The sequence below is a fragment of the Camellia sinensis genome, chromosome 2 (assembly GCF_055761805.1).
Source record: "Camellia sinensis isolate YWXY chromosome 2, ASM5576180v1, whole genome shotgun sequence".
NCBI classification, from domain to species: domain Eukaryota; kingdom Viridiplantae; phylum Streptophyta; class Magnoliopsida; order Ericales; family Theaceae; genus Camellia; species Camellia sinensis.
The window spans coordinates 192,418,056-192,441,152 of NC_138962.1; the positions used below are offsets into that span (position 1 = coordinate 192,418,056).

Genomic DNA, 23,097 nt, shown 5'->3' on the forward strand with positions numbered 1-23,097 from the left:
GGACCCAAGAGCAACATACTACGTCTGGTTCGAGATTTCCTAGACAAAGTTCAACATCATTAGCTACAACTTCTAATCCTGCACCTCGAATGAGATCTCAACAGTCTCAAATTTCTAGTTTTATTAGACAAAATGGAGCATCATCATCCATAAAAGATAAAGGGAAAAGGCTGGCCTAACTTCTCCTTTTTTTGTTCTTTTTCAATTTAAGAGTTAGGAATAATTACCTTTTATGATGAACTTTTTATTTTTAGTTTTAGTTTTATTTTTGCATTAGTTATTTTTTATTGCAGTACTTTTAATCTTTGGATCGTTTTGTTATTAATGTTTTTGGAACAAACTTGTTGCAAGTATGGAAATTAGTTCAAGTAATTTAATTTATAGAATTCCATTGTTATGTAAAAAATCTCATTTGATTAAAAATATATATAAAAAGTTTTACATGTAGGGTTGGCTATAGGGTTATCCGACCCGTCCAAACCGCCATACTCGATCCGAATCGCACGCATGTGGGCGGTTTTATAACACATTAGGATAGAATGCGGTTTGAATTTTTCATAAATTTCAAATTACGGGTTTGAATAGCACCCGCCCACATTATTTTTTTTTTTAATTTCTTTATTTTCAAACAAATCTAACCTTCCATCTATACTTGGTCCTCATCTATCTATACTGTACCAAACAAAACAAAAAACCCTAAATCTAATCATCTCCCTCACATCACTCTCTCAGTCGCCTCTCTCTCTCTCTCTCTCTCTCTCTCTCTCTCACCCTCTCGTTCATCTCTGCACCGATCTCGTTCATCTTTGCACCGATCACTCTCTCACTCTCTCACTCTCTCGTTGTTCATCTCATCGATTCGCACCGATCATCGCACCGCCGATCTACTCACAGGTAAACTCTCTCTCTCAATCTCTGTCTCTCTCTCTCGGCCCGATGGTTGTTATATATATATATATATATATCTGATATATATATATATATATATCAGATATATCACTGATCTAATCTGTCTCCCTCACTCTCTCATCTCATAAGATCAGTCTCATCTCTGTCTCTCCCTCTCTCGCCCCGATAGACTCACACTGTCTCACAGGTAAGCCTCTCTCTCTCTCTCCCTGATCTCTCATCTCCGCACTGCACCGATCGAATCTGTGTGTGTAATGTCTCCCTCATTCTGTGATGTCTGTAATGTCTGTATGTTAATCTGAATCTGAAATGTTGATCTTAGTTGATCACACTGTGTAATCTGAAATCTGATCTTAGTTGTGTCTCACACTGTGTAATGTTGATCTTAGTTGTGAAATCTGAAATCTGTATGTTAATTTTATTAATTCTGAAATCTAAATCTGAATCTGAAATATGAATTTGTTTTGTTTGATCTGAAAATTGATTCTGATTGTTAATTGATAAGCATGCTATCTTTGTGATGGGTTTGAATGTTGTATGAAGACTTTTTACATTTTTTTTTGTAGACAACATGGATTCTACTTACCTGATGAAGTAGTTTTCTTTTTCTTTATAATGATCTAATTGACTAGTTGAGAGGCATAGTATACTAGTATTAAACTGTGCTAGTATAATTGAGAGATATCAAATGTGCTAGTGTACTAGTATTAAACTGTGAACCCTGGTTTAAAATAATGGGTATTATGAAAAAGAAGGTTTAGAATGAAAAGAAGGATTTCAGTTAGGGTGATAATTTTTAACATAGTGTAGCAGCTCTCAGCAGCTAGAAGTGTTGAAACATACATTTGTATTTTATTTATCTAGATGTTTGGGTGTTTTGCTTTGGGTATTTTAAAGCATACATTTGTATTTAAAACATGAATGACATGATAATATAAATGTATCTTTGTTGATCCCAGTTGATATGATTTTCAACTCCGTGTGAAGTGTGTGAACATCATACTTTGCAGAAATTGCCTATGAAGAACCAGATAAGGTTTAAAACCTAGTTGAGAAAATTAAGCTAAATAATGCACATGGATTGTTAATTGATTCTGAAAATTCAGATTCAAATTCTGAAAATCAATTAACAATCAGAAAATTGACAACCTGTTGATTTTGTTAATTGATTCTGAATCTGAAAATTGCCTATTCTGTGACTGTATGTTAATTGATTCTGAAATCTGAATTAATTCATTAAGTTTAATTCATTAATTATTAATGTTGGAGCATTTTAGAAAATATGAGAAAAAAGGTCCAAAATAAAGATTGACAAAATGGGGGAAAAAAAGGTTTAAAAATAAATTTTTGGAAAAAAAGTTCAATCCGCAAACCACCCGCACATCCGCAAACCCTAACTGCACAAACCGCAAACCGCATTGCGGGCGGTTGCGGGTTGACTTTTTTTCCAAACCGCATATATGCGGGTGGGTCCAAACCGAACCGCGGACACTCGTACTTACATGTACACAATCATACATTTCTACAAATATTACTAAACGGTCCAAAAAAAGTTCCACATTCCGAACAAACGTATTTCATTCTGACTAAGCGATTCGTAGAAGCCTACCCTTACTGTACCACGTTCCGCACGACATGACGTACTACGTGTCCGTTCCCGTTCCACGTACCACAACGATTCGCGATCTAGGTAACTTAGATTAAAATTATGCTCCCCAATACACTGACTATCCATGAAGCTTTTGAACTTGATCTATGATCAATTAGTTCTGTCTTGTAAATTATTCTTACGAAGCTTATACAAGATTCTTGAGCCATTGTAAATTTTGTCAATTCACGTCCAATAATGATTTTTCTTCATCATCAAACAGTCCTTAATTATCAAACCATTCAAAAATTTCAATATAAAATCTAAATCCATCACATTTGCACAATCCCTAGTATGCTTATATACAAACATATATATATATATATATATACACTATTATCTATCTTCTTTCTATTTATACTATTATATATATAAATGCTTGAGATGGTATTGACACAATGTGACATTTTGATTTTTGAAATTATTATCTTTATTACTCGAGCCGTACACAACATATATACTTTTAAATCAAAGTCAAAATCAAAATTTATATTTTACAGGTTTAAAAGAGCGCGCACACACACACACACATATATATATAAGCATTCGTTCTTGATGCCGATAATTCATTTAAGAAATTATATCAAGTTTTGTCAAAATTCCAACATGACAACAAGGCAACAGAGTATATACATACAAAAATAAAAAAACCAACAAAGAAAACTAAAAAAAATACATAGCTAGGAAAGGGGAAAAGGTGGAGGTGGAGGTGGAGGTGGTGGTGGTGGCGGCAAGGTTGTTAAAATCGGGATCCTAAGTAGGATCGGTGAGAGGGACTGGTGGATCGGATCGAGGATCGTAAGATCCTACTTTCTGTTAAAAAAAAAGATAAAAATTAAAATTAAAATGATACATATTAAAAATAAGGTAAAAAATTATAAAATCTACGATCCTACTTGCGATCCTACCTACGATCTTATACGATCCCATACGATCCTACACGATCCCATGCGATCCTACACGATCCTACTTGCGATCCTGTTATAACATCGATCCTACAACGATTTGGATCGTTTTGACAAAGTAGGATCGTAGGATCGTACGATCCTACGATCCGGATCGCGATTTTAACAACCATGTATGTGCTCCAATTTCTTTCTGCAGATGATGTAGTGATTGGTTGGGATAAGACTTGTTGTGCAACTTCTGCTAGCTCTGGTGTTTCTGACCCATATGTTGCCCATCATTCTATAGCACCCATAGTAGAAGCATCAGCATAGGCAGCAATTGCAGAAAAAAGGCCTTTTCGCATATGAAAATCCACAAATTGTTTGCGTAACTTTCTTTCTTCCTCAGGATGCGATGCAATCTTTTCAAATGCTTTTAAGACACCAGAAACCCCTTCTTTATCTTCATTAGGTCTCTTTCTAATGGTTCCACCAGGGGCAGGAGTATTTACATAGGTAGAATCATAAAATCGAGGTGACAAAGCAAATCCAAGGCAATGCATAGGGACATTAATTTTTTCCCATCTACCAAGTACTATAGCTTTAATGTTTATAAGCATCACTGTATTTGTTGTTTTTCAAAACATCTTTGATCTCCCCAAGCATATTATCTATCTCCTCATATATTTCACCCATAAGTGGACCATCTTTATCACAAAACCTTATTAATTTATAAATTGGTTTTGTGATTGCCACTATGTTGTACACCTCATCCCAAAAATAATCACTCCCAATATATCTAGTAATCAGAGCACCCACATCTCTTTTATGTTCATCACCACTTTTCATTAATTCCTTCCAAGAATCTAAAACAATTGTTGTTGTCAAGGCCTCTCTTACATCAAGAAGTCTTTTCAACATTATAAAATGTGAAGCAAATCTTGTTTTAGCTACTTTCAAAAGTTCTAGCTTTGAGTGTGACCTAAAAATTGTCAATGCATGTGAATGATTTATGAAATACTTGACAATTTTTTTCCCCTTATGATATGTATCTGTGAACCAATCAAAAGTTTGGGCCAAATCTTTAAAAATCAAATTCAATGTGTGAACTGCACAAGGAGACCAAAAAATATGAGGATGTACGTTTTCCACTTCTTTTCCAGCTAATTTGCAATTTGCGGTGGCACGGTTACGGTTGTGGTTACGGGGTGTAAAGGCCGTAGCGTAACGGTTGCGGTAATCGGAATCGTGATTTTTTTAATTTTTCGCACAATTTGAAGAAAAATTACCGGTACGCATATTTTTTTTTCTTCAAAATCACGAGGTTTAAAATAGATTTTAATCAATTCTTGTTAATTTTTAAGTATGATCCAATATACATATTTTCAAATAACTATGAAAAAAGTTTTTTACATTTTATTTCAATAGTTAATGACTTTAAGAATAATTGATTTTAAATGCTTACAAATTATTTTTGACCAATACCTGAACTACCTGAATAAAAAATATTTGCAATTATTAAATGATTATAAAAATAAAAATTATGCCATAAACAAAATTTATTTTTGAGGCATTTTTTTAGACAACACTTTACGGCTAATTAAATACAATTATTTACAATTAAGTATCAAATGAAATGATTATAAAAATAAAAATTGTGCCATGAAAAATTGTGCCATGAACAAAAATTATTTTTGAACTACCAATTTTATTTATTTTTTAAAGACATTTTTTAGACGACACATTAACAAAATAAAAAATATTAAATAAAATGATTACAAAATAAATGCAACCACTGTTTACATATTTTTTATTTTACGTGCGAATGTAATGAAATAAAAATTTTAAAAAAAATTTATATAAGATTTTTTCTTTGGGTTTAGATTACTTGAGTATTTGTTCTTTTTTTGTAAGTTTTTATTATTTTTTTTGGGGAAAGAAAACTATTCAGAATATTGTAAAAGGGTATAACGGTGTGTAATGGACCGTTACAGCTGTTACGGTACCGCTACGACCTTTACGTAACACCGAAATGGCTGTTACACGTGAATTTTTGTCACACTACTATACTGGTTGTAACGGATGGCGGTAACTATCACTAAGTAACGGTTGTGGCCGCTTTTTAAACCTTGGGTGGAACTATGTTAGTGGTATATGAGGATCAAATCAAAGAGTGAAGAAATCAATTGTTCTGGTTTGTTGCAATTGAATACAACAACTTTATTGATTTTTTTCATCAAACTATTTGTATAATATGCTATGGATTCTAATCTATGAAGCACGGATACTTCGAAATGGCCCTTGTACGCGTATTGGATATGTATCGGATACGGATATGCGGCCTATACGGCGGGATACGTATCAGATATGAAAAAAATCCTATTTTAAATTTTTTTTTTTAAAATTTCGGATACGTTTGGGATTTGCGAGGATACTTCAAGATACGGTCAGGATACTTTCGGGATACGGCGGGCATAAAAATAATTTTAAAAACTTATAAAAGGGTCAAACTATAAAATAACAAAAGTAGGTAAAATAAAAAAAAACAAAAATAAAACAAATCAACCAAACCCTACCTAGTCGCGACAGCAACAGCAAAGGAGGAGAGGAGTCGTCTTCATCGTCGTCTCTATCAAACAGCAGCTCGTCATCTCGTCGAACAGCAGCTCGTCGATCGATCAGGTTTGTCCCTCTTCTCGCTCGATCTCGCTCTCTCTTTCTCCATCTCCATCTCCATCTCCATCTCCATCTCCCTCTCCCTCTCCCTCTCCCTTTCGCTCGATCTCTCTGGTCTGGATGGACAGATCTCGCTCGATCGGACTCCCTCTCTGTCTCCCTCTCTCGGTCGATCTATACCTCTCCCTTTATCTCTCGCTCTCCCTTTCGACCTCTGTAGACTGTATGTATAATGCAATCTGTTTTGGCCCCATTTGATATATATATATATATATATATATTTTTGTAAGTATACTCAGTAACTTTTGGTCCATTTGATATCATATATATATTAGCTTTTATATTTATAAATTTTGTGATTATTAGTTTAAAAGAATAAAAATAAGTTGAACTTTGTATATTAGTTTAAATTAATTTTTTATAAGCAAATAAATAAATAAATAAACTTATTAATAAATAAATGAATTTTGTAAATTTTCCCCTCCTTAATTTGAATTGCATTATGTTGTTGTTATAGGTGATGTTATATTGTTGAAGTTTTATTTTTATGTATGCTACATTACTAAAAATTGTAAAAATAATATTTTTTATGAATGTATCTCTGCCGTACCCGTATCCTAGTTTTTCAAATTTTGTTGTATCACCCTATTCGTATCGTATCATACCCGTATCTGTATCCGTGCTTCTTAGATTCTAGTTCACGCACAACGGCGGTGAAGAAGTTAACAATTTTGTGGATCTTTGGATTCTAGGGGTTCAAAATGGGTAAATTCTCAAAGCGGCCAAGAAAAGAACAAGATAGTGATGCTGGTTCGCAAGAGGATAGTGAATCAGAAGAGATGCTAAATGTTAGTATAATTTTAAGTTTTAATTTTTTGGGCTCCATTAATGTTTCTCATTCTCTTGATTATGCTTTTATAATTATTGTTTTTGTAATGTAGGTGGAGAATGAGTATGATGACGATGGCAATGAATATAGCGATGACAGTGATGAGGAAGATGATAGTGTGGAGGAAAATGAGGAGGATGAAGATGGTGATGATCAAAATGATATCCGGAAGGACGTTGAGATGGAAGAACTCAATAAAGAATTGACAGGCCTCCGTCACCAGGAGCAGTAAGATCTTTTTTAAGCATAAATTAATGCAAAAGCTTGTAGTTTTTACCTTCTAAGTTGTATCAATTTATTCTTCTTGTTAAATTATGAAAGTGTTAGGATGTGGGAATTAGTGAATATCAGGATAGGTTGTAATTCATATGTTAGGAAATATAGTGAATGATTTGGAGAAATATAATAATAATTTTGGGAATGGATAAGAATCCATGCTAAGAAAAGGTCTTACCATTAAATAGATGCTACAAATAATTTATGGAAATGCTTAATGATTGTGATACACTTGATGTGTTTAGGTGAGCTGTGCTTATCTAAGAATTGTCAAATGATAGGTTATCTTTTCAAGATGTAGAGAAGCCTTTGTATAGTGCTAAGGAGTCTTTTTTTGGCTGTTTTGTGAAGTACGTTGTATTGGAAAGTCTTTCCAAATCATGATTGTGTTTATGTAGTGACAGTAAATGAGGAGAAATAATTATGTTTTTACTTTATGATGATGTAGATGTTCTATTACGTTCCATTCTCATGGTGTCCAGGTGTATCTTGCATAGCTAACTCTTGCTTGGCTTCTTGCCCACAAAATAGATACTATATACTTGTATCATCTACAAACACTAGCTCCTAAAGGCTAAGCATTTCCCTGTACACTAAGAACATAGAAGAGGATAGAAAAGGTCATATATTGTTATATTTGTACCTCATTTGTTGGTCATGAATGTGCAATTCTTTTGCCCAATCTTTTATCTTTGTTATTGTTTGCTTTGAATAATTAGGATTTAGGAGTATCTTAGAAATGAATTAATATATACACACACATCTATTCTTGTATGTATATATATTTCGTTATGATATTTCACTTCTTTTTCTTCAGAGACCTTTTGAGGAATCTAAAGCGTCACAAGGATGAGGATCTTCTTAAAGGTCAAGCAGTCAAAAACCAGAAGGTTCGGTGTCTTCTTAATATTGTACTTTATGGCTGCTTATGTAAAAATTTTCTCCCAACCTCCATTGGACAGGAGCACTTGTAGTAATGGGCCTTTAATTGAACATTTCTCTATTAATTTCTTCTTCTCACTTTGCAATGTTTTTGGTTTTCCAAACTTTGGAGGTCATATGGTTGCTTTAGATAAGAACTATGAGTGGGGTTTTCACATTTAACTGCACTTGCTGCTTGTTGTGTAATCTTTTCTCATGAACTTGACCTAAAAATGTTAAGATTATTTTGCCGTTGCCATCATCAATAATTAGCAAAAAAGCATATTATCTGTGGTAGTCAACATCTGTTTGTGGTTTTTTCTTGTAGTAGCTTTCTGCATTTGTTTTCTGAGCTCTTTTTTTTTTTTTTTTTTCCTTCTCTCGCAAAACATTTACTAAACTTTTTCTTCTTTTCTTTTCCCTTAATCTTTTCTCGTAGACCTGAAAATGTTTAGGTTCCTAAGCATTCCCATCATCATCAATAATTATCAAAAAATTTAATTATTTAAGTATATGGTAATCAACCCTGTTTGTGGTTTTTGTTCCTGTAGCAGCTTTCTGCATTTCTTTTCTGATATCGTTTGCTAAACTTTTTCCTTTTTGCCTTTTGTCTTTCTTCCTTCAAGGTTCTCTGGGACAAGACTCTTGAGTTGAGATTCTTGCTGCAAAAAGCATTCTCAAGTTCTAATAGACTTCCAAAGGTCTGTTTGATTGATAAATCTTGCATGTCTATGGCAATTTATGTTCTGTTGGAACCTTCTAATTGAAACATGGTGAATTGTGCAGGAACCACTCAAGTCTTCATTCTGTGATTCAGACAGTAAGGTGAATGAAGCATATTCAGGTCTGATTACCTCATCTAAGAAGACTTTGGATTCTCTACTGGAATTACAGGAGGTAAGAGAACATCTTACCCATTTACTTGCCTTTTTTCTTTTCCTTCTGTATTGTGTAGGATTCTAACAATGTGATGAGTAGTTGATGCTTTCGAAACATTATTAAAATTTGATGTACCTGTCAACCTCTGTTCCTTTGTTTACATGTTATGCTTATTTTGACAGGCATTACTTGAGAAGAATCCATCCATTGCTCAAGCTGCAGATGGTATGGCATGTAATTTTTTGTAGGCCATTCTGAAACCGGAGTGTTAGGCAGTACTTTCTTTAAAATTCTTTGTATCAAGTAATATAATGAAGTTTGTGTCCTCCTCTTTTGCTTTGAGCAAAAAAGTTATGAAAGTATATCCTTTAAATTTTTCTTGAAGAATCTGTTTATCATGAATAAACTGTTAGGTAGTACTCTCTATGATATATAAGATTGTCAATATGGGAATTTTGAACCCTCCCAATTTATACTTTGGGATTATATGTCTATGTGACTCTGTATATGATGGTATCTAGAACATTTTTTACGAGTGTGTAATTATCAGTATGCGTATGCCCAAGGAGTTGAGTTGTTTTTCTTCTTTCTAAGGTAACTCCGGCCAACCTCCCACGCGTTCAGAAGTTTCTAGGAGCTCAAATGGAGAAGATGATGAAGAATGGTCACAAATATCTGAAATGCACTCAAGGTATTTGTACAATCAACATTCAATTGCATTTGATTTGTAGAACATTAAATATTTAAGATGGATAGAGCCTCTTGAACTAAGTTGTTGGTTATAGTAAAATTTTTGTTGAACTTGCAATTTCTGTGGGTAAAGTGACATTTTGTTTTTACATGCTTCATGTCATGCTAGAGGTATTTAATGTTAAGACATTTGAAGGGTTGTGATCAGTCGGACTCAGTACTCTAGCAAAAGGGGGCTTATTTACTTTCAAGGTGTTTCCAACATGTCTGTTAGGTCACATACTATGATACTAGTAGGGGAATGGTGGCACTGTTCTGTTTATCTTTCTATGTTGTATGGTTAATTTTAAACTTATGTAACTCTGTATTGTTGGGAGCACACAAACTTCACCATCTTACATAAATTGGTGGTTACTAAGAGCTTTGCCTTATTTTCTTTATGCTATAAAAAATAAAAAATAAAAAATGTTGAAGATCTGTGTACAATTGAAGTGTCCTAGAAGTTCCTTACCAATCCTATGTGAGAATTCTGTGCACAGCATCAGGGCAAAAGATTCCTATCATCTAAAATGTTGACATGATTTTTTTTTTTTTTGATAAAGTAAAATATTATAAAAGAAATGGCACCAAAGGGGTGCATAACCCATATACAAAAAACTATAATCGTTATACAAGAACAACCTATTCTAGAGCCTCTCTACAGAATCCAAAAATTGGTTCAAGGATGGGTTAATCATCCTGGAACACCAACTATACAATATAGACAAAATAAGGATCTTAATTTTCAAAACGGGCATTTCATTTCCGACAAACACTCTTGTATTCCACTCCCTATATCATCCAACAATCACTGAAGGAACCAATTGTCAAGCCCTTTTTTTTTTCTTTTTACGCACTCGAACACCTCCTCCAAGACCAAATAAGCTCCATTATCTTCCTCGAGAAGACCCACTCAAATTCAAACAATGTGAGAGCCAAAAATCACAACTCCTGCACCACCTTACAGTGGATTAAGTACGATTTGCTGTCTTCTTGTCATGTTTGCACATAGAACACCAATTAACGTGCACTTACCTTCTTTTAATCAAGTTGTCAATAGTAAGGATATTTCCATGCACCGCACACCAAACAAAGAACGTTTCCCTAGACAGAGCCTAAGTATCCCAAATTGCCCTCCGAGAAAAGGAAGACCCTTTATGACCCAAACGCGCCTCATAGTAAGACTTCACACTAATCAGGACAAAATTAGACCTCTTCCACCGCATTGCATCACTCCTGTCTGCAATTCAGAAAGCATATAAGTGCCAAATAAAACATCCAACCTCTAGAAGTTGGCCAGCAGCTCATCAGATTTTGACCAACTAACTTCCAATTTCTTTTTTGGATTTTGTTCTGTTTTACTATTTTATCTGCATGCGTTCTTTAGAATTTTTTGTCCAGTCCACATAAATTCAGCATTCTTGATGTTACTGAGACTGATGATGCTCTTGTGTTTGTAGAATAGCTCATTTTAGAAACAAATCGATAGATAAATGGCAGAGGAAGTCCCAGGTGACAACTGGTGCTGCTGCTTTTAAAAGCAAATTACATGCCTTCAATCAGGTTTGCCTCCATGATTCAAGTGATATCCTTGCACTTTTATGTTATGTTTGATCCATTGGAATAGAGTGGAATGGAATGATCATTCCATCAGATGGTCCATTCTCATGTTTGTTTCTTGAAAAAAAATGAGAGACAATGTATTGCAAATGGAATCACATTCACCATTGTAAAGAAATGCTCATTTTATAAGGAAGTTAAGGAATGACCAATCCATTCCAATCTACTTCCATTCCAATGAACCAAACACTATCTTAGAGGTATAATGGTCGTGGTACTTATCTGATTCAGTCATCCGCATACAGAATATTAGTGAGCAAGTTGCTGCTTATATGAGGGATCCAAGTAGAGTGATAAAGGGAATGCAGCGGAGCAGGTCGACTGTTGCTATATTTGGGATTGTAAGTTCATAAGTCTGCCCTTTTAATTTATTCAAAAGTTAAATGAGTTTACTGTAATGTGATTATGGACAATGCATGTTTTACCTATTTTAATATCTATGGGTTTGTTAAACCGTCAATTACCTGCGCTATTGTTAATGACAGGTTCCAGATGCACAGAGCAATACCAAGGAACAGGTCTGAATTTATACTACTTTAGTGACTTAATGAGTTGTTTGGCATATCATTTTAATTTTGATCTCCATTCTAGGAATATGAATTAAAAAATAAGTGGGACACCTTGCAAAATGGTGGCAGTTTTGGAAGTTGAGATTTCTCTTCTCCGTCTGAGCACCATATGAAAATTTTATATTGCTGCTCGTGTTTCTGTCCTTTTCTCTTTTTGTTTCCCCCCCCTCCGCGGGGGGGAGGGGAGGAATCTTTTGATAAAACCACCATCACCATCATGAATCAAGTCATTGTGAAACATATCAGTTCAATACATTCCTCTATTGTGTGATCAGGACACAAAAGTGGATGGTGACCCCGAGCTTCTGGATGACTCTGAATTTTACCAGCAGCTACTGAAAGAATTTTTTGAGACATTTGACCCAGCATCATCTGGTAAAGTACTCCAGCAATTTTTTTTATACTTAATTTGGAGAAATAAACGAAGTTGGATCAGAGTTTGACATTTTTGTTGCTAACGAACAAAGTTGGCTACAAAGGAACTAAGCTGTTCTTAGCAGTGACTTGTTCAAGCTTAGCTCAGCTGAATTTAAGAGCTCAGGCTTGAATCAAGCCAGAGAATCTTTGTTCAAACTTGGCTCAGCTCTTGTTTGCTGGGCTACAAAGGTTTTTTAACCAGATCAATGTCAAAAGTTCTATTTATGGTCTACCACTTGTCTTGTTCTAGTTGATGTGACATAGATTATCAATTCAAACATATGAATTCAAAATCAAAATAGCTGAGACATCATGATATTAACATTCAAATCTCATGCCATGATGCCATCGTTCATTTGCACTGACAATACGAAACATGGAATTTAATATACACATACATTCATCATTCATCATTGCCATCACATTATTCATGAGCCAAGCTTAGTTGTCCTCACGCTCAGTTCATTTTCTAAATGAGTTTAAAGAAAGAACTTGAGCTTGGTTAGTTTATAATATAAAGGAACTCAAATGAGCCTTATTAACAATTGGAGACCCAGCTGCATATGAACTTGGTTTGTTTGTGCAGTCCTAATTATATGCATCCTCTGACAAATTATCAAACCATTAATATGATCTATTGTTGCTTCTGTGACCCACAATATTATCAAATTAGTGGTTTAGTTTAACACTGTCCTTTATGGGTTTCTGTACTAAGTGCTTGTTTTTCCTTCAACTTCTCATTGTTTGATCATCCACAGAGTCGACCTTTTATGCTCTCAAGAGAATGCAAACTAAGAAAAGGAAGATTGTTGATCGACGTGCCTCAAAGTGTCGCAAGATCAGGTACAATGTACATGAAAAGATTGTCAATTTCATGGCGCCTCAGCCCATGCAGGTTCCTCCCATGGCCCCCAAGTTATTTGAAAATTTGTTCGGCCTCAAAACCCAGAAACCCGTCTCTGTGGAGTAGCACAACCTGATGATAATAAGGCTTCGAATTTTTTGTGATCTTACTTGATATAATTGCTCATTGATGTGATGTATCCAATTTTGTTTTGTTATGTTTGTTTCACTGCCACATGTCGAATGTGTTTTTATTAGGATGCTTTTTTGGTTCAGTATTTTTTGTTTTCATGTAGACCCAACATCTGATAGGTACATTGTGGGAATAAACAGTGAAAATTAATCAGAAATAAATAGTATAAATATTTTTTTTTCTGTACAAACTCTTCAAATTTATGATTTGGCCACAACCTAAATTTATTTGTTGGCTCTTGCCTAAGACTTGTATTTATCCCCTAATTGCTGGCCACATGTACATTACGCTATGGCTCAAACAAACTAGGAATTCACCATTAAATATTAAAGTATTGTCTTACGTTATACTGTTTTTATTTAGGGGTTGTTTGGGATGTCCTAAATAAGTGTATTTTTTAGACTAAAAAATTGAGGTTGAAAATATAGATGTTTGGGTTAATTTTTTGACTTTTTATGGAAAAATGTGTAATAAAAAATTATAAAAATTAATTTGTAGGGAAAAATTCGAATTGGGAGTTGTGCAGCAGTAATTGTTGACTTTTAGTGAATAGTGTTAACTTTTTAACTTTTTGAGTAATTTTTTAACTTTTTGATTTTTTTACAAGTTTTCAAACTTGGCTTTACATAAATAATTTTAAATAGGTTTTTGTTATTTTTAGTAAAAATGAAAACAAAATACCTTATTTGGTACGCACATTGTTAAAAATAAACAAGTAAGAGATTATCAGCGAGATATGGTGGTCTAAGGTGTTGTCCCTGGTTAGAGATAGTGGCCATAGGTGGTTGTTTGGTACCGAAGGTGATGATCAAAATAGTTCTTAACAATTGGTGATGGTGGTAAAATGGGATTGAATATGGTGGCTAGATGTAGTGGCAAGAGGTGGTGTACAGGTGCAGATTGTTGTTACCAACAATGGTGGCCAAAAGTGAGAGTAGTTGCAGGTTCAAAGGGTTATGCTACATGGGCACTCAATTTCTAACATCTCCCACTCGCACATGAGTTGGCATGACACTGCCACATCTCTATCTCAATCTCCCAAAAAATGAACAATCTCATACTAGTCAATGCACCGTGCGACTGTTGAGAACACCTGCATGTGGGAGTTCTATACTAGAAACTGAAAATGAGTCAGCATAGAGACATCAACCCAAAAGGAATAGAAATAGTGTCTCATATACTCCAGACTTATCTAATTACACCGGTCCAAAAAACATCTCTAATCCCTCAAAAAGAGTATGTTTGACCCTCTCAATTCTTGCAATATATTTACATTCAATCCGACTCTCATACAGAGCGATGTGAGTTGCCGGCAGTGAATATACAACAGTGGTGTAATACTAGATGATCTTCCTTTTGCCCTCATGCCATTTAGTTTAGAATTGATCGCTTTCCCAGTGATGTCCCTTAAGGCCGAATCATACATGACCGCAGGCAACATACCAAAGTAGCAGAACATCAACCCCTTACCTTATGACATAGTCAAAAATCTCAAAAGGGTACATAAATGAAAGTCATATCAATAATGACACGTAAGACTCACACGGTGAGGAAACAGGGATCCATTCTCTCACCTCATTACTCGGTCGCCAAGCACATATAATATGAATACATGCTTCGGTGGAGTAACTCTTCCAAAAGAGTGACGTCATACTCGATACACTGTACAAATATTAGTCTAGTCGCTTTCTAGTGCCTAACCCGAATTCTCTATTTGTTCGCCTTCCAGGCGCCAAATGAGATCTCGCATCTGGCTAATCATAACAGGCATAACATGGAAAGTGGGTACTAACATCCATGTTTGGTCCTTAACACGACCTCATCTTGGTTGTAACCAAGGCGACATGCATAGTGGATAATTTAAGCCTCTCTTGGCTCCAAACGAAAAATAAACCACTAGTCTCATCCTTGCTCGCTCCCAAGCTCCAAGGGCGATTGCTCGTATGAGTGAGCCAATCTTGCCTGCTGACATCATCATATGCTAATCATTATGACACAAACCATAATAGTGTCAACATCCCATCATCTCACAACAAATAAGTGATCAATCTAAAAAACATGACCACAGCTTGCAATTCTAGATTCCAAACATAAGCCTTATCAGCACCTTTTGTGATAAGCATATATAACGGAATTCACCATTTGCGCCTCACATGAAGTGGTTCAAGATCACTACCTCTTGCGCAATTACCTCTCTAAAGATATTTTGGTGACCAATTTGTGTTCATTCTGGATGCGCCCAACTAGCGCATTGAATCTTACAAGGAGCAAATTAATATACTACTAGTAAAGCATTCTATCCACAGTTTGATGAGCAAGGTCAATGTCTAAACAACTCAGTTAACCATTTACCAAAGATAACACTTATCATGCCGAATACGCCTACATAGCGTACTTTAAGCTCCCACAACAAAGAAAAGATCAAGGAATATAGGTCATCTGTTTCTCCCAAAGACAATCCGAGGATTCACTCAATGGCTAAGGCTAAGGCTCTGGCTTTTACTAATAGGTCAATGGGTTTGCAATTTTGCATCTAGAATCGTTCTAAGATATTCCTTATGTAAGTCATTGAAGACAAACTGGGAATTCTCCCAAAACAATCCCTAAGGATCATACATCCGAGCATATAAATTACATCACCCATGTCCATCATATCTAAAATAGAGGGCTGCCCATCTTAGGTGGCGACAACCGTATAAATTCTTGGCTCATAATAACTAAGTAAGGAAAAACTTCTTTTGGACCATTAATCATGCCTCAGTGGTCTTTATTGATCATCGTTTGCCTATCATGGCTTGACGAAATCTAAGAGCTACTATTTGGATAACTGTTTTAGGCTTCAAAAGATTTATTAGAACTAGCAACCTTTTTGCGCTCCTAACTTTCCACCATAAAAACAGGAGGTAAATCCCTACGGATCTACTTATCTAATTCTTCAACGAGAAAGTTGGGTCACAATGTCCACAAATCAATGTTCTGAACTTATGTCAATCATAGCCTAAGTTGAAATAACCTCACTCCCTAAGAGGAAGTCTTCTCATGGTCTACACTTTCCTTAATGGTGTGACTTTTCGATATCTAGCGAGCCTTATGCCTCAACAATAACTATCCAAATTACGCATAACTTTAGAACAGTTTTGCGTCATAATGGAAAGTCAACCAAATTATAGAAATGGTTAATCCTCAAAGACTTTGTTTTAAACTGCGCAACATTGATCCACTTTCTAAAAATAGGGGACTAGAGCCTTTGGCATTATCCTAGGCTCTTTATCATCTTGCAGAGCAATCATGAATGTTTCCTTCTCAATCACCTAGTGATGACGTGGAAAATTTTCTCATTCGCTACACACAACTAAGAATGTAGAGTATTCTTCTCTAATGGAGCAATCCATTAGTAGGCACATCGCTCCTACTGTCCCTAGGATATTGGAAATTTCTTTTCATTCTCAATTAGGCTACATAAAAGCGCTATGCTTAGAATTCTCTATCTTATAGAGTTCCAAAACTCTATTCACGTCACCTTTACTAAGAAAACTTTATGTGACTTAGTTACACTACCACAAAACTGCTTACCTATATGCACATGACCCGGAGGGTTTACATGACCGCATGCAATAATGCGCCACACGACCCTATGTGTTTACAAGACAACATACAATAATGCGCTATAAAACCCTAGGTCTTAACTTCGCAACCTTATGAGAAGTAAAAATAAAGGTAAGCTGCTTAACGGTTACAGATCGCCCATAGATGGCTATCCGCTAACCCATTACTTAAATGGAGTGTAAAATCTGATATGGAGGACATTTAGTTAAGGATATAGGCAACAAACTAAAGTGTAATTCCCAATTGAGAAATATTTTGTGCCATCATCCCCCTAACATTAACAATACTTAATTCCTTATCTTTACTACACCATTGTGTTGTTGAGTATTAGGAATAATCAATTTTCTAAGCATCCATTTCTTTTCACAGAGTTTTCTAAAATAACTCAAATAGATACTCACCACCTTGGTCAAAACTAAAAACACGAAAGCTATTATCTAATTGATCTCAACTTTATATGTGCAATGTCAAAAATCATCTCAAAACTTTTGACTTATGGGAGATCAAATAATCTTGACTCAGATGCGTATCGTAATCTATAAATGTGTCGAGATTGAGGCTTAGCTATCATACCCTTACACATATCTAGTCACAAATATCATAGTGGACTAAATGCGCCAATATAAATGACCTTCTACGGCTTTCCTACTTGCTTGTGCGCAACCATTGCGAACAAAGTTACACATTCATATGAGAGCAGGATGTCACAAGCGAGTGGGCCCAAGAGGGCCTACTCAAAACATCCGTGCATCTTCTCATTAATGTGATTAAGTATAATAAGCCACCGGTTCATGAACAATGTCATAAACTAATTCCAATCATCCTAATGTGTGAGTTCTTGAAGACAAGTTTTAAAGGTTTAGGCCCAACTAAGTAATAACTCACGACTAATTCATATTCACTAGATCATAAAAGGATGTCATGGAGATATCAAGTGTGCTTAAGTCGCAAATTTAACTAGTAAGTGCTAATCCCCTGTACCTTCAAGTCAATTTTATTCTCTATACACTTTAATGCATCTAGTTGAAAGATGACGATACTCCTCTTGCCATATCTATTTCTCGCTTCATAGTTACTTGCAATTAATTCTACTATCCACAAGAAGGAGAGAATAAGCTATCAACTATGACAGCTCCTGAAGTAACTTAAGCGCGAATTAGGCTAAAGAGTCTAATTCAACACAATGCTCTCACAAGCGATGCGTCAAATTCTTAGAGTCATAATAACCTTGTCGGCCTTGACCTTTTCATTATTATGCTGCAACGTTTGCACTTAGTGGTAAACGTTATTAAAAAAACGTTAGCCTAGCTAAGGAATCATACAAAGAAGCACTTCCTCATGTCTCACACATAACTGTGGAAACAGTAAGTGTCCAGACTTAGACAAATTGGCAATGCTAATAGATTTTCCAGCCACTTGGCGCTAATCTTTTCACTTAGTGTTAATAGATTTTGCTGCTACTAAGCGCTAATCTTTTAACTTCAAGTGATATTTCAATGCACACTATTATAGTGCATGAAATTTTGCTTCATCCACTCCCAACAGTTGGATAAAAAGCAAAACACTGCTCATACTGGCTACTCATCTTACACTTAATGACTAATTCATTTAAGCTCGCATTTTTTGGATGACGTGACTCTTGAATGTTGCTTCATCCAATGATGCAACATCATTACAAGTCAAATTACAAAGTCAATCCGCGCAGCTCAATAGCCAAGATCATATACAGATCTATTGAGGGCTTACTAATTTCATAACTCCAAAACTTGCCAATCAAAACTACGTAGTGTGTCGCTAACCATAGCGCACACATCAAATTTTGTTGTGCCAAACAAGGCAACAAAATCAGGGCGACTTTGAGTCATGTTTCCTTACTTTGGCTCAATTAAGGTCTGACCTAAAGTCTCCAAGACTTTTGCTCATCTAAAGAATGAGATTACATTGTTCACATTAGAACATCTCTACTAAGTCTAGGTCAACCAAATTAACTTCTATAAGCTAAATCAATTTAGAGAGAAATTCGCATTGGGATTAATTTGATTAACATAATATAATTTTGCCACAAAATCTAAATTAAACAGTGACAATATTACACAAGTCGCAAGATCGAAAATCCGCTATGCTCGTAATCATCTCTTGCACCACAGGTGACAATTATCTAAAATTTAATTTAATTCATGCGCAAAATATTAGTTTTCTGGAGTAAATCTACAAAGATTTTTCTCAACTGAACAACCTTCCACTGATTATGGCATGTCTAAAAAACATGATAAAATATTCTAATTCCATATAATAGCATCATAATGTAGATTCACAATCAATGCATACTATGCTACATTTAATAACAGAATTAAAATAAAAAATAATTAATCATTGTAGACACCCCATTTTTGACCGTTCTCAAGACTTGGACGTCACCATTTGAACACTCGGTGATTATCCATGTTTGTGTTCGTTTGGAGTTCCCGGAGGTCTCGGCTCGCGCGCCCCGCCTCAGGATCCCCGAACTCGACCGTTTAGTGTCTGGTTTTGCACCAAACACTTGCATCTTGCCCTTGAGAGGCAAGGTGGGGCTTGTAGACCATCCCCACCCATCACCGGCAGTGGCTAGATGCCACCGGCTGGTTTTTGCTGTCACCGGCAAAATAGTCTGCCGGTCGGCACTATTTGTTGCCGGTCAGCACTTTTTTGTGCCGGTTGGCACTTTGTTTGGCCAAGATGGCATTTTTTGCCGGCCGATTGCTGTTCATCTGCTTTTGCAGATATTTTTAGACAGCTGTATAACTTTTGCTCCCCTCCATACACGTGTATGGAGGGATCTCCCTCTTGCAAAGCTTGTCTTGTAAGCTTTACAAGAGGCTTATAGAGAGAGCTCTCTCTAAGGCAAAAAAGAGGGAGGCTTAGACATTTTTGAGAGAGGAAAATACAGAGAAGAGCTCTGGTTTTCTAGGGTTAGGGTTAGATACACTCACCTATCTCTCTTTCCTTCTCATTTTTTCACTAGGTGTTTTGTGCCTTACTATTGCACACAAACACCTAGTGTTTCACCTTCCTCTAGGAGCTGAGGTTCCAAAGAGTGTGTTTTGAAGTTTTTGTCTTGGATTCAAGCTCAAGGAGGCCATTGGAGCATCTTTGTTGAAGAAGGCATCAAGGGTGAGAAACTAGCCCTTTTTTCCCCCTTTTTTGCATTGATTTTCTACTAGTCTTAGAGCTGTTTTTGTGATTATTGTATAACATAAAAAAGTTCTGTTTTTAACCCCTCTTTATTGTTTATTAAGAGTGTTTTGTTGTTTGAGGGGTGTTGACCACCCTTAGGCCTCAAAAGGCCTCATTTTGAGCCATTTTGTGCTAGCTCCGGGATTTTGGTGTTGAGGTCTCTTCACCACTGAAATCTTGAGGGATTTCAGTGGTGAAGATGATCTTTTGAAGTCCCAAGAAGGAGAGGGCCACCCCCTCTCCTTGTTGTCCTTGAAAAGGGCACATTTTGGCCTCCTAAGGAAGCCTATGCTTGAGTGTGTGTTGAGCATGTTTGGTTTGTTTTTCATGCTTATATATCCATGATATAACATGATTTAAAGTTGGTTTTGGAACTTCATGCATGTTTAGCATAGTTGCCTTGTAATGCCATGTTTGTGCCTTAACATGATCTAGGTTGTTAGCCTTTGTTGGAGCATGTTTTAGGCTTGCATTTGTGAAGATTAGGTGCTTATTTTGCCATGTTTTAGCTCTGTCCATAGTCGTTTGGGTTGATCTTTGCATGCATTATATGGCTCCTTTGCATTTGGGCTTGTTGGCCTTGAGTATGTGCGTGTGTAGCATGCCATCTTTGCATTGTTTTGATGATTGGGAATCATCTTGCATGCTATTTCAGTCCCATTTCCATGCTTGTTTGATTGCCTTGCATGCCTCTTTAATGCTTTGAAAGCATGTATTGCAATGCTCCATGTTTTGGTCATGGTGTATGCCTTTGTATTTGGGCCACTTAGATGCCATCTAAGGAGTCCTTTGGCCTTGTTTTAACATGCTAAAAATCTGTTTTTAGTTGTTTAATGCATGCCACGTTTGATCAAGATAAGTGTAGTTCAATGCATTATTGATTTGCCTTGAACACTTGGACTATTCGTTGCATGTTTTGGCTTGATTTATAACTTGATTTGGCATCATTTTATAACATGATTTTAGAGCTTATAATGCATGCTAATTGCTCTTGTTTATACCTTTCAAGTGTGCTTGAATGTTGTTTGATTCATGCTTGAGTGTTGGTCCTTATGTGCATGTGTGTGTGCATGCCATTTAGCCCTCACTCTTTAGCACATTGGCTACTGTTTTAGGCCTTTTTAGAGCCGCCTAATTCATGTTTAAGTCCATCTTTGCACTCATTTGTATTGCCATATGCATGCTTGTATGCTTGCATGAGTTAATTGCCATGTCATGTTGCATTCCTAGCTTGTATGCCTAGGTTGCATTACATTTTGCATGCATGCCTTGTTCCTTGAATTGGTGATAGGAATTGGGCCTTGTTTGTTTGATTGGTGTGCATTGCATTTGAAACCAAAGTTGCATACTTGGTTCATTGGGCCATCATGCATGGAAATGCGTGATTGGTGGTCCGAGAACCGAGGCACATGTCCCTTTGAGTCATCACAATGATAAGAGACATGGTTGATGCATACATGCCTTGAAATATGCTGCCATGCCTTGTTTTGCCCTTTGTTGCTGTGAGTTGCAGGTTCTGCAGGAATACTCTGCCGACCGGCAGTGTAATGTGCCGACCGGCACAATTTTCTCTGCCGACAAACCCTATTTTGTGCCGATGGCCATACTATACTGCCGGTGATGATCCCACTCAGCCGGTGGTGATCCCCTCTGTCCAAGGATGCAGTCCTGAGGCTTTGACAGCCTCCAGAGGAGGAAAGGAAGGAAAACAGAGGCAGCTTGCGCATGGCGGCGCGTTTCCCGAGACGCTTTCCTGTTTCAATTAATTTATTTAATTTGTTAATTAAATTAGTTAATTTGTAATATTAATTAGCTTACGTAGTTAATTAATTTGTAATATTTATTCGGTCCCTCCGAGCGAGGGCAAACCTGTAATAAGTGTGTGTGGGTGTGTGAATGTCTTCCAATCCCCACTTCTTTCTTCCCTTTTACTTACCTGCTTTGATGGTTAGTATTAGGGCACGTCTAATTTAGCATACCTTATGCTATGCATGTGTGCATCCATGCATTTGTATTGCATGCATTAAGCTCGGTACATCACGCTAACTGCATCAGTACTTCAATTCAAAAATTGAATATGTGTTAATTGTGCATTTTCACATGATATGTCTAGGATTAGCCGAGCCTATCTTAGCGACATTTTGTATGCGATGCATTAGGCACTTAACATGGACTTGGATCATGCATGTTTGCTAACAAGTTCTTTGTTTTGGCGTGGAGTACTATGTAAGTATTTCCGCTTTAGCATATCACATGAGTGTGAATGTTACCATGACAGCATGCTTAACATGTGGCTAGATGCTTATGTGTTAAACTGTTTTGAATGCCTGTGGGTGAAGGTTGGATTGTTTGAGTTGGAAAAACTCGTTGAAATCCGTATTTTAGCCTACTTGCGAGTAGCAAATCCAAAGCATTTTCAAAACCAAACGGATATGCAATGTTTATTTCCAAATTAGGCAATCTAGTCTATACTTGTTTGCTGTGCGCATAACATAGTAATTCTAGGCTAACAATTGGAATAAGAACACATAACGTTTTCAAAATCGGATATCATGGTTAGTAGAGGCCGGTCTTCGGACCGGGCGAAAGGGGGTGCTCATAGCTGACCTTCCCCGATCGTACCCAAGCTCCCGAGCCGAGACAACTCCGGTGATGACGGACATGTGGCCTTCGGCACCGAGTCAGGGTTTCCTAAATTTCCCCATTTTAAAAATATTTAGGTGGCGACTCTGTATCTGGCAAAGCAGTCCATGTTTGGCACTACTTTTTCAAAAATCTGTTTCTCAAAACGATTTGCCAAATTTGGACTCTTTGGTTCA

General features: G+C 36.2%; 1 protein-coding gene across 9 annotated transcripts; it reads left to right on the forward strand.

Moving 5' to 3' along the window:
• Positions 1-617: 617 nt before the first annotated feature.
• LOC114278212 (uncharacterized) lies at positions 618-13,646 on the forward strand. 9 transcript variants are annotated; one of them, XM_082916461.1, is made up of 15 exons: positions 666-894; positions 1,039-1,096; positions 1,869-1,945; positions 6,873-6,968; positions 7,062-7,237; positions 8,103-8,175; positions 8,833-8,907; positions 8,993-9,103; positions 9,268-9,310; positions 9,680-9,776; positions 11,275-11,377; positions 11,680-11,775; positions 11,920-11,952; positions 12,279-12,378; positions 13,179-13,646. In XM_082916461.1, the coding sequence occupies exons 4-15, from the start codon at positions 6,882-6,884 to the stop codon at positions 13,388-13,390; spliced, it is 1,206 nt and encodes a 401-aa protein (XP_082772587.1). In that variant the 5' UTR covers positions 666-894; positions 1,039-1,096; positions 1,869-1,945; positions 6,873-6,881; the 3' UTR covers positions 13,391-13,646. The 9 variants fall into 9 exon arrangements, with proteins under 9 accessions (XP_082772580.1, XP_082772583.1, XP_082772584.1 ...); XM_082916459.1 differs by lacking the exon at positions 1,869-1,945 and adding an exon at positions 4,608-6,126; XM_082916462.1 differs by having other exon boundaries at positions 670-894; positions 1,044-1,096.
• The last annotated feature ends 9,451 nt before the right edge of the window (positions 13,647-23,097 follow it).

Excerpts from the sequence above, each read along its gene's own strand:
- LOC114278212 (XM_082916454.1), top strand. The coding sequence starts at position 6,882 with ATGGGTAAATTCTCAAAGCGGCCAAGAAAAGAACAAGATAGTGATGCT. Across the intron at positions 9,104-9,267 it reads CTCTACTGGAATTACAGGAG|GCATTACTTGAGAAGAATCC; the intron begins GTAAGAGAACAT and ends TTATTTTGACAG. Across the intron at positions 9,777-11,274 it reads ATATCTGAAATGCACTCAAG|AATAGCTCATTTTAGAAACA; the intron begins GTATTTGTACAA and ends TTGTGTTTGTAG.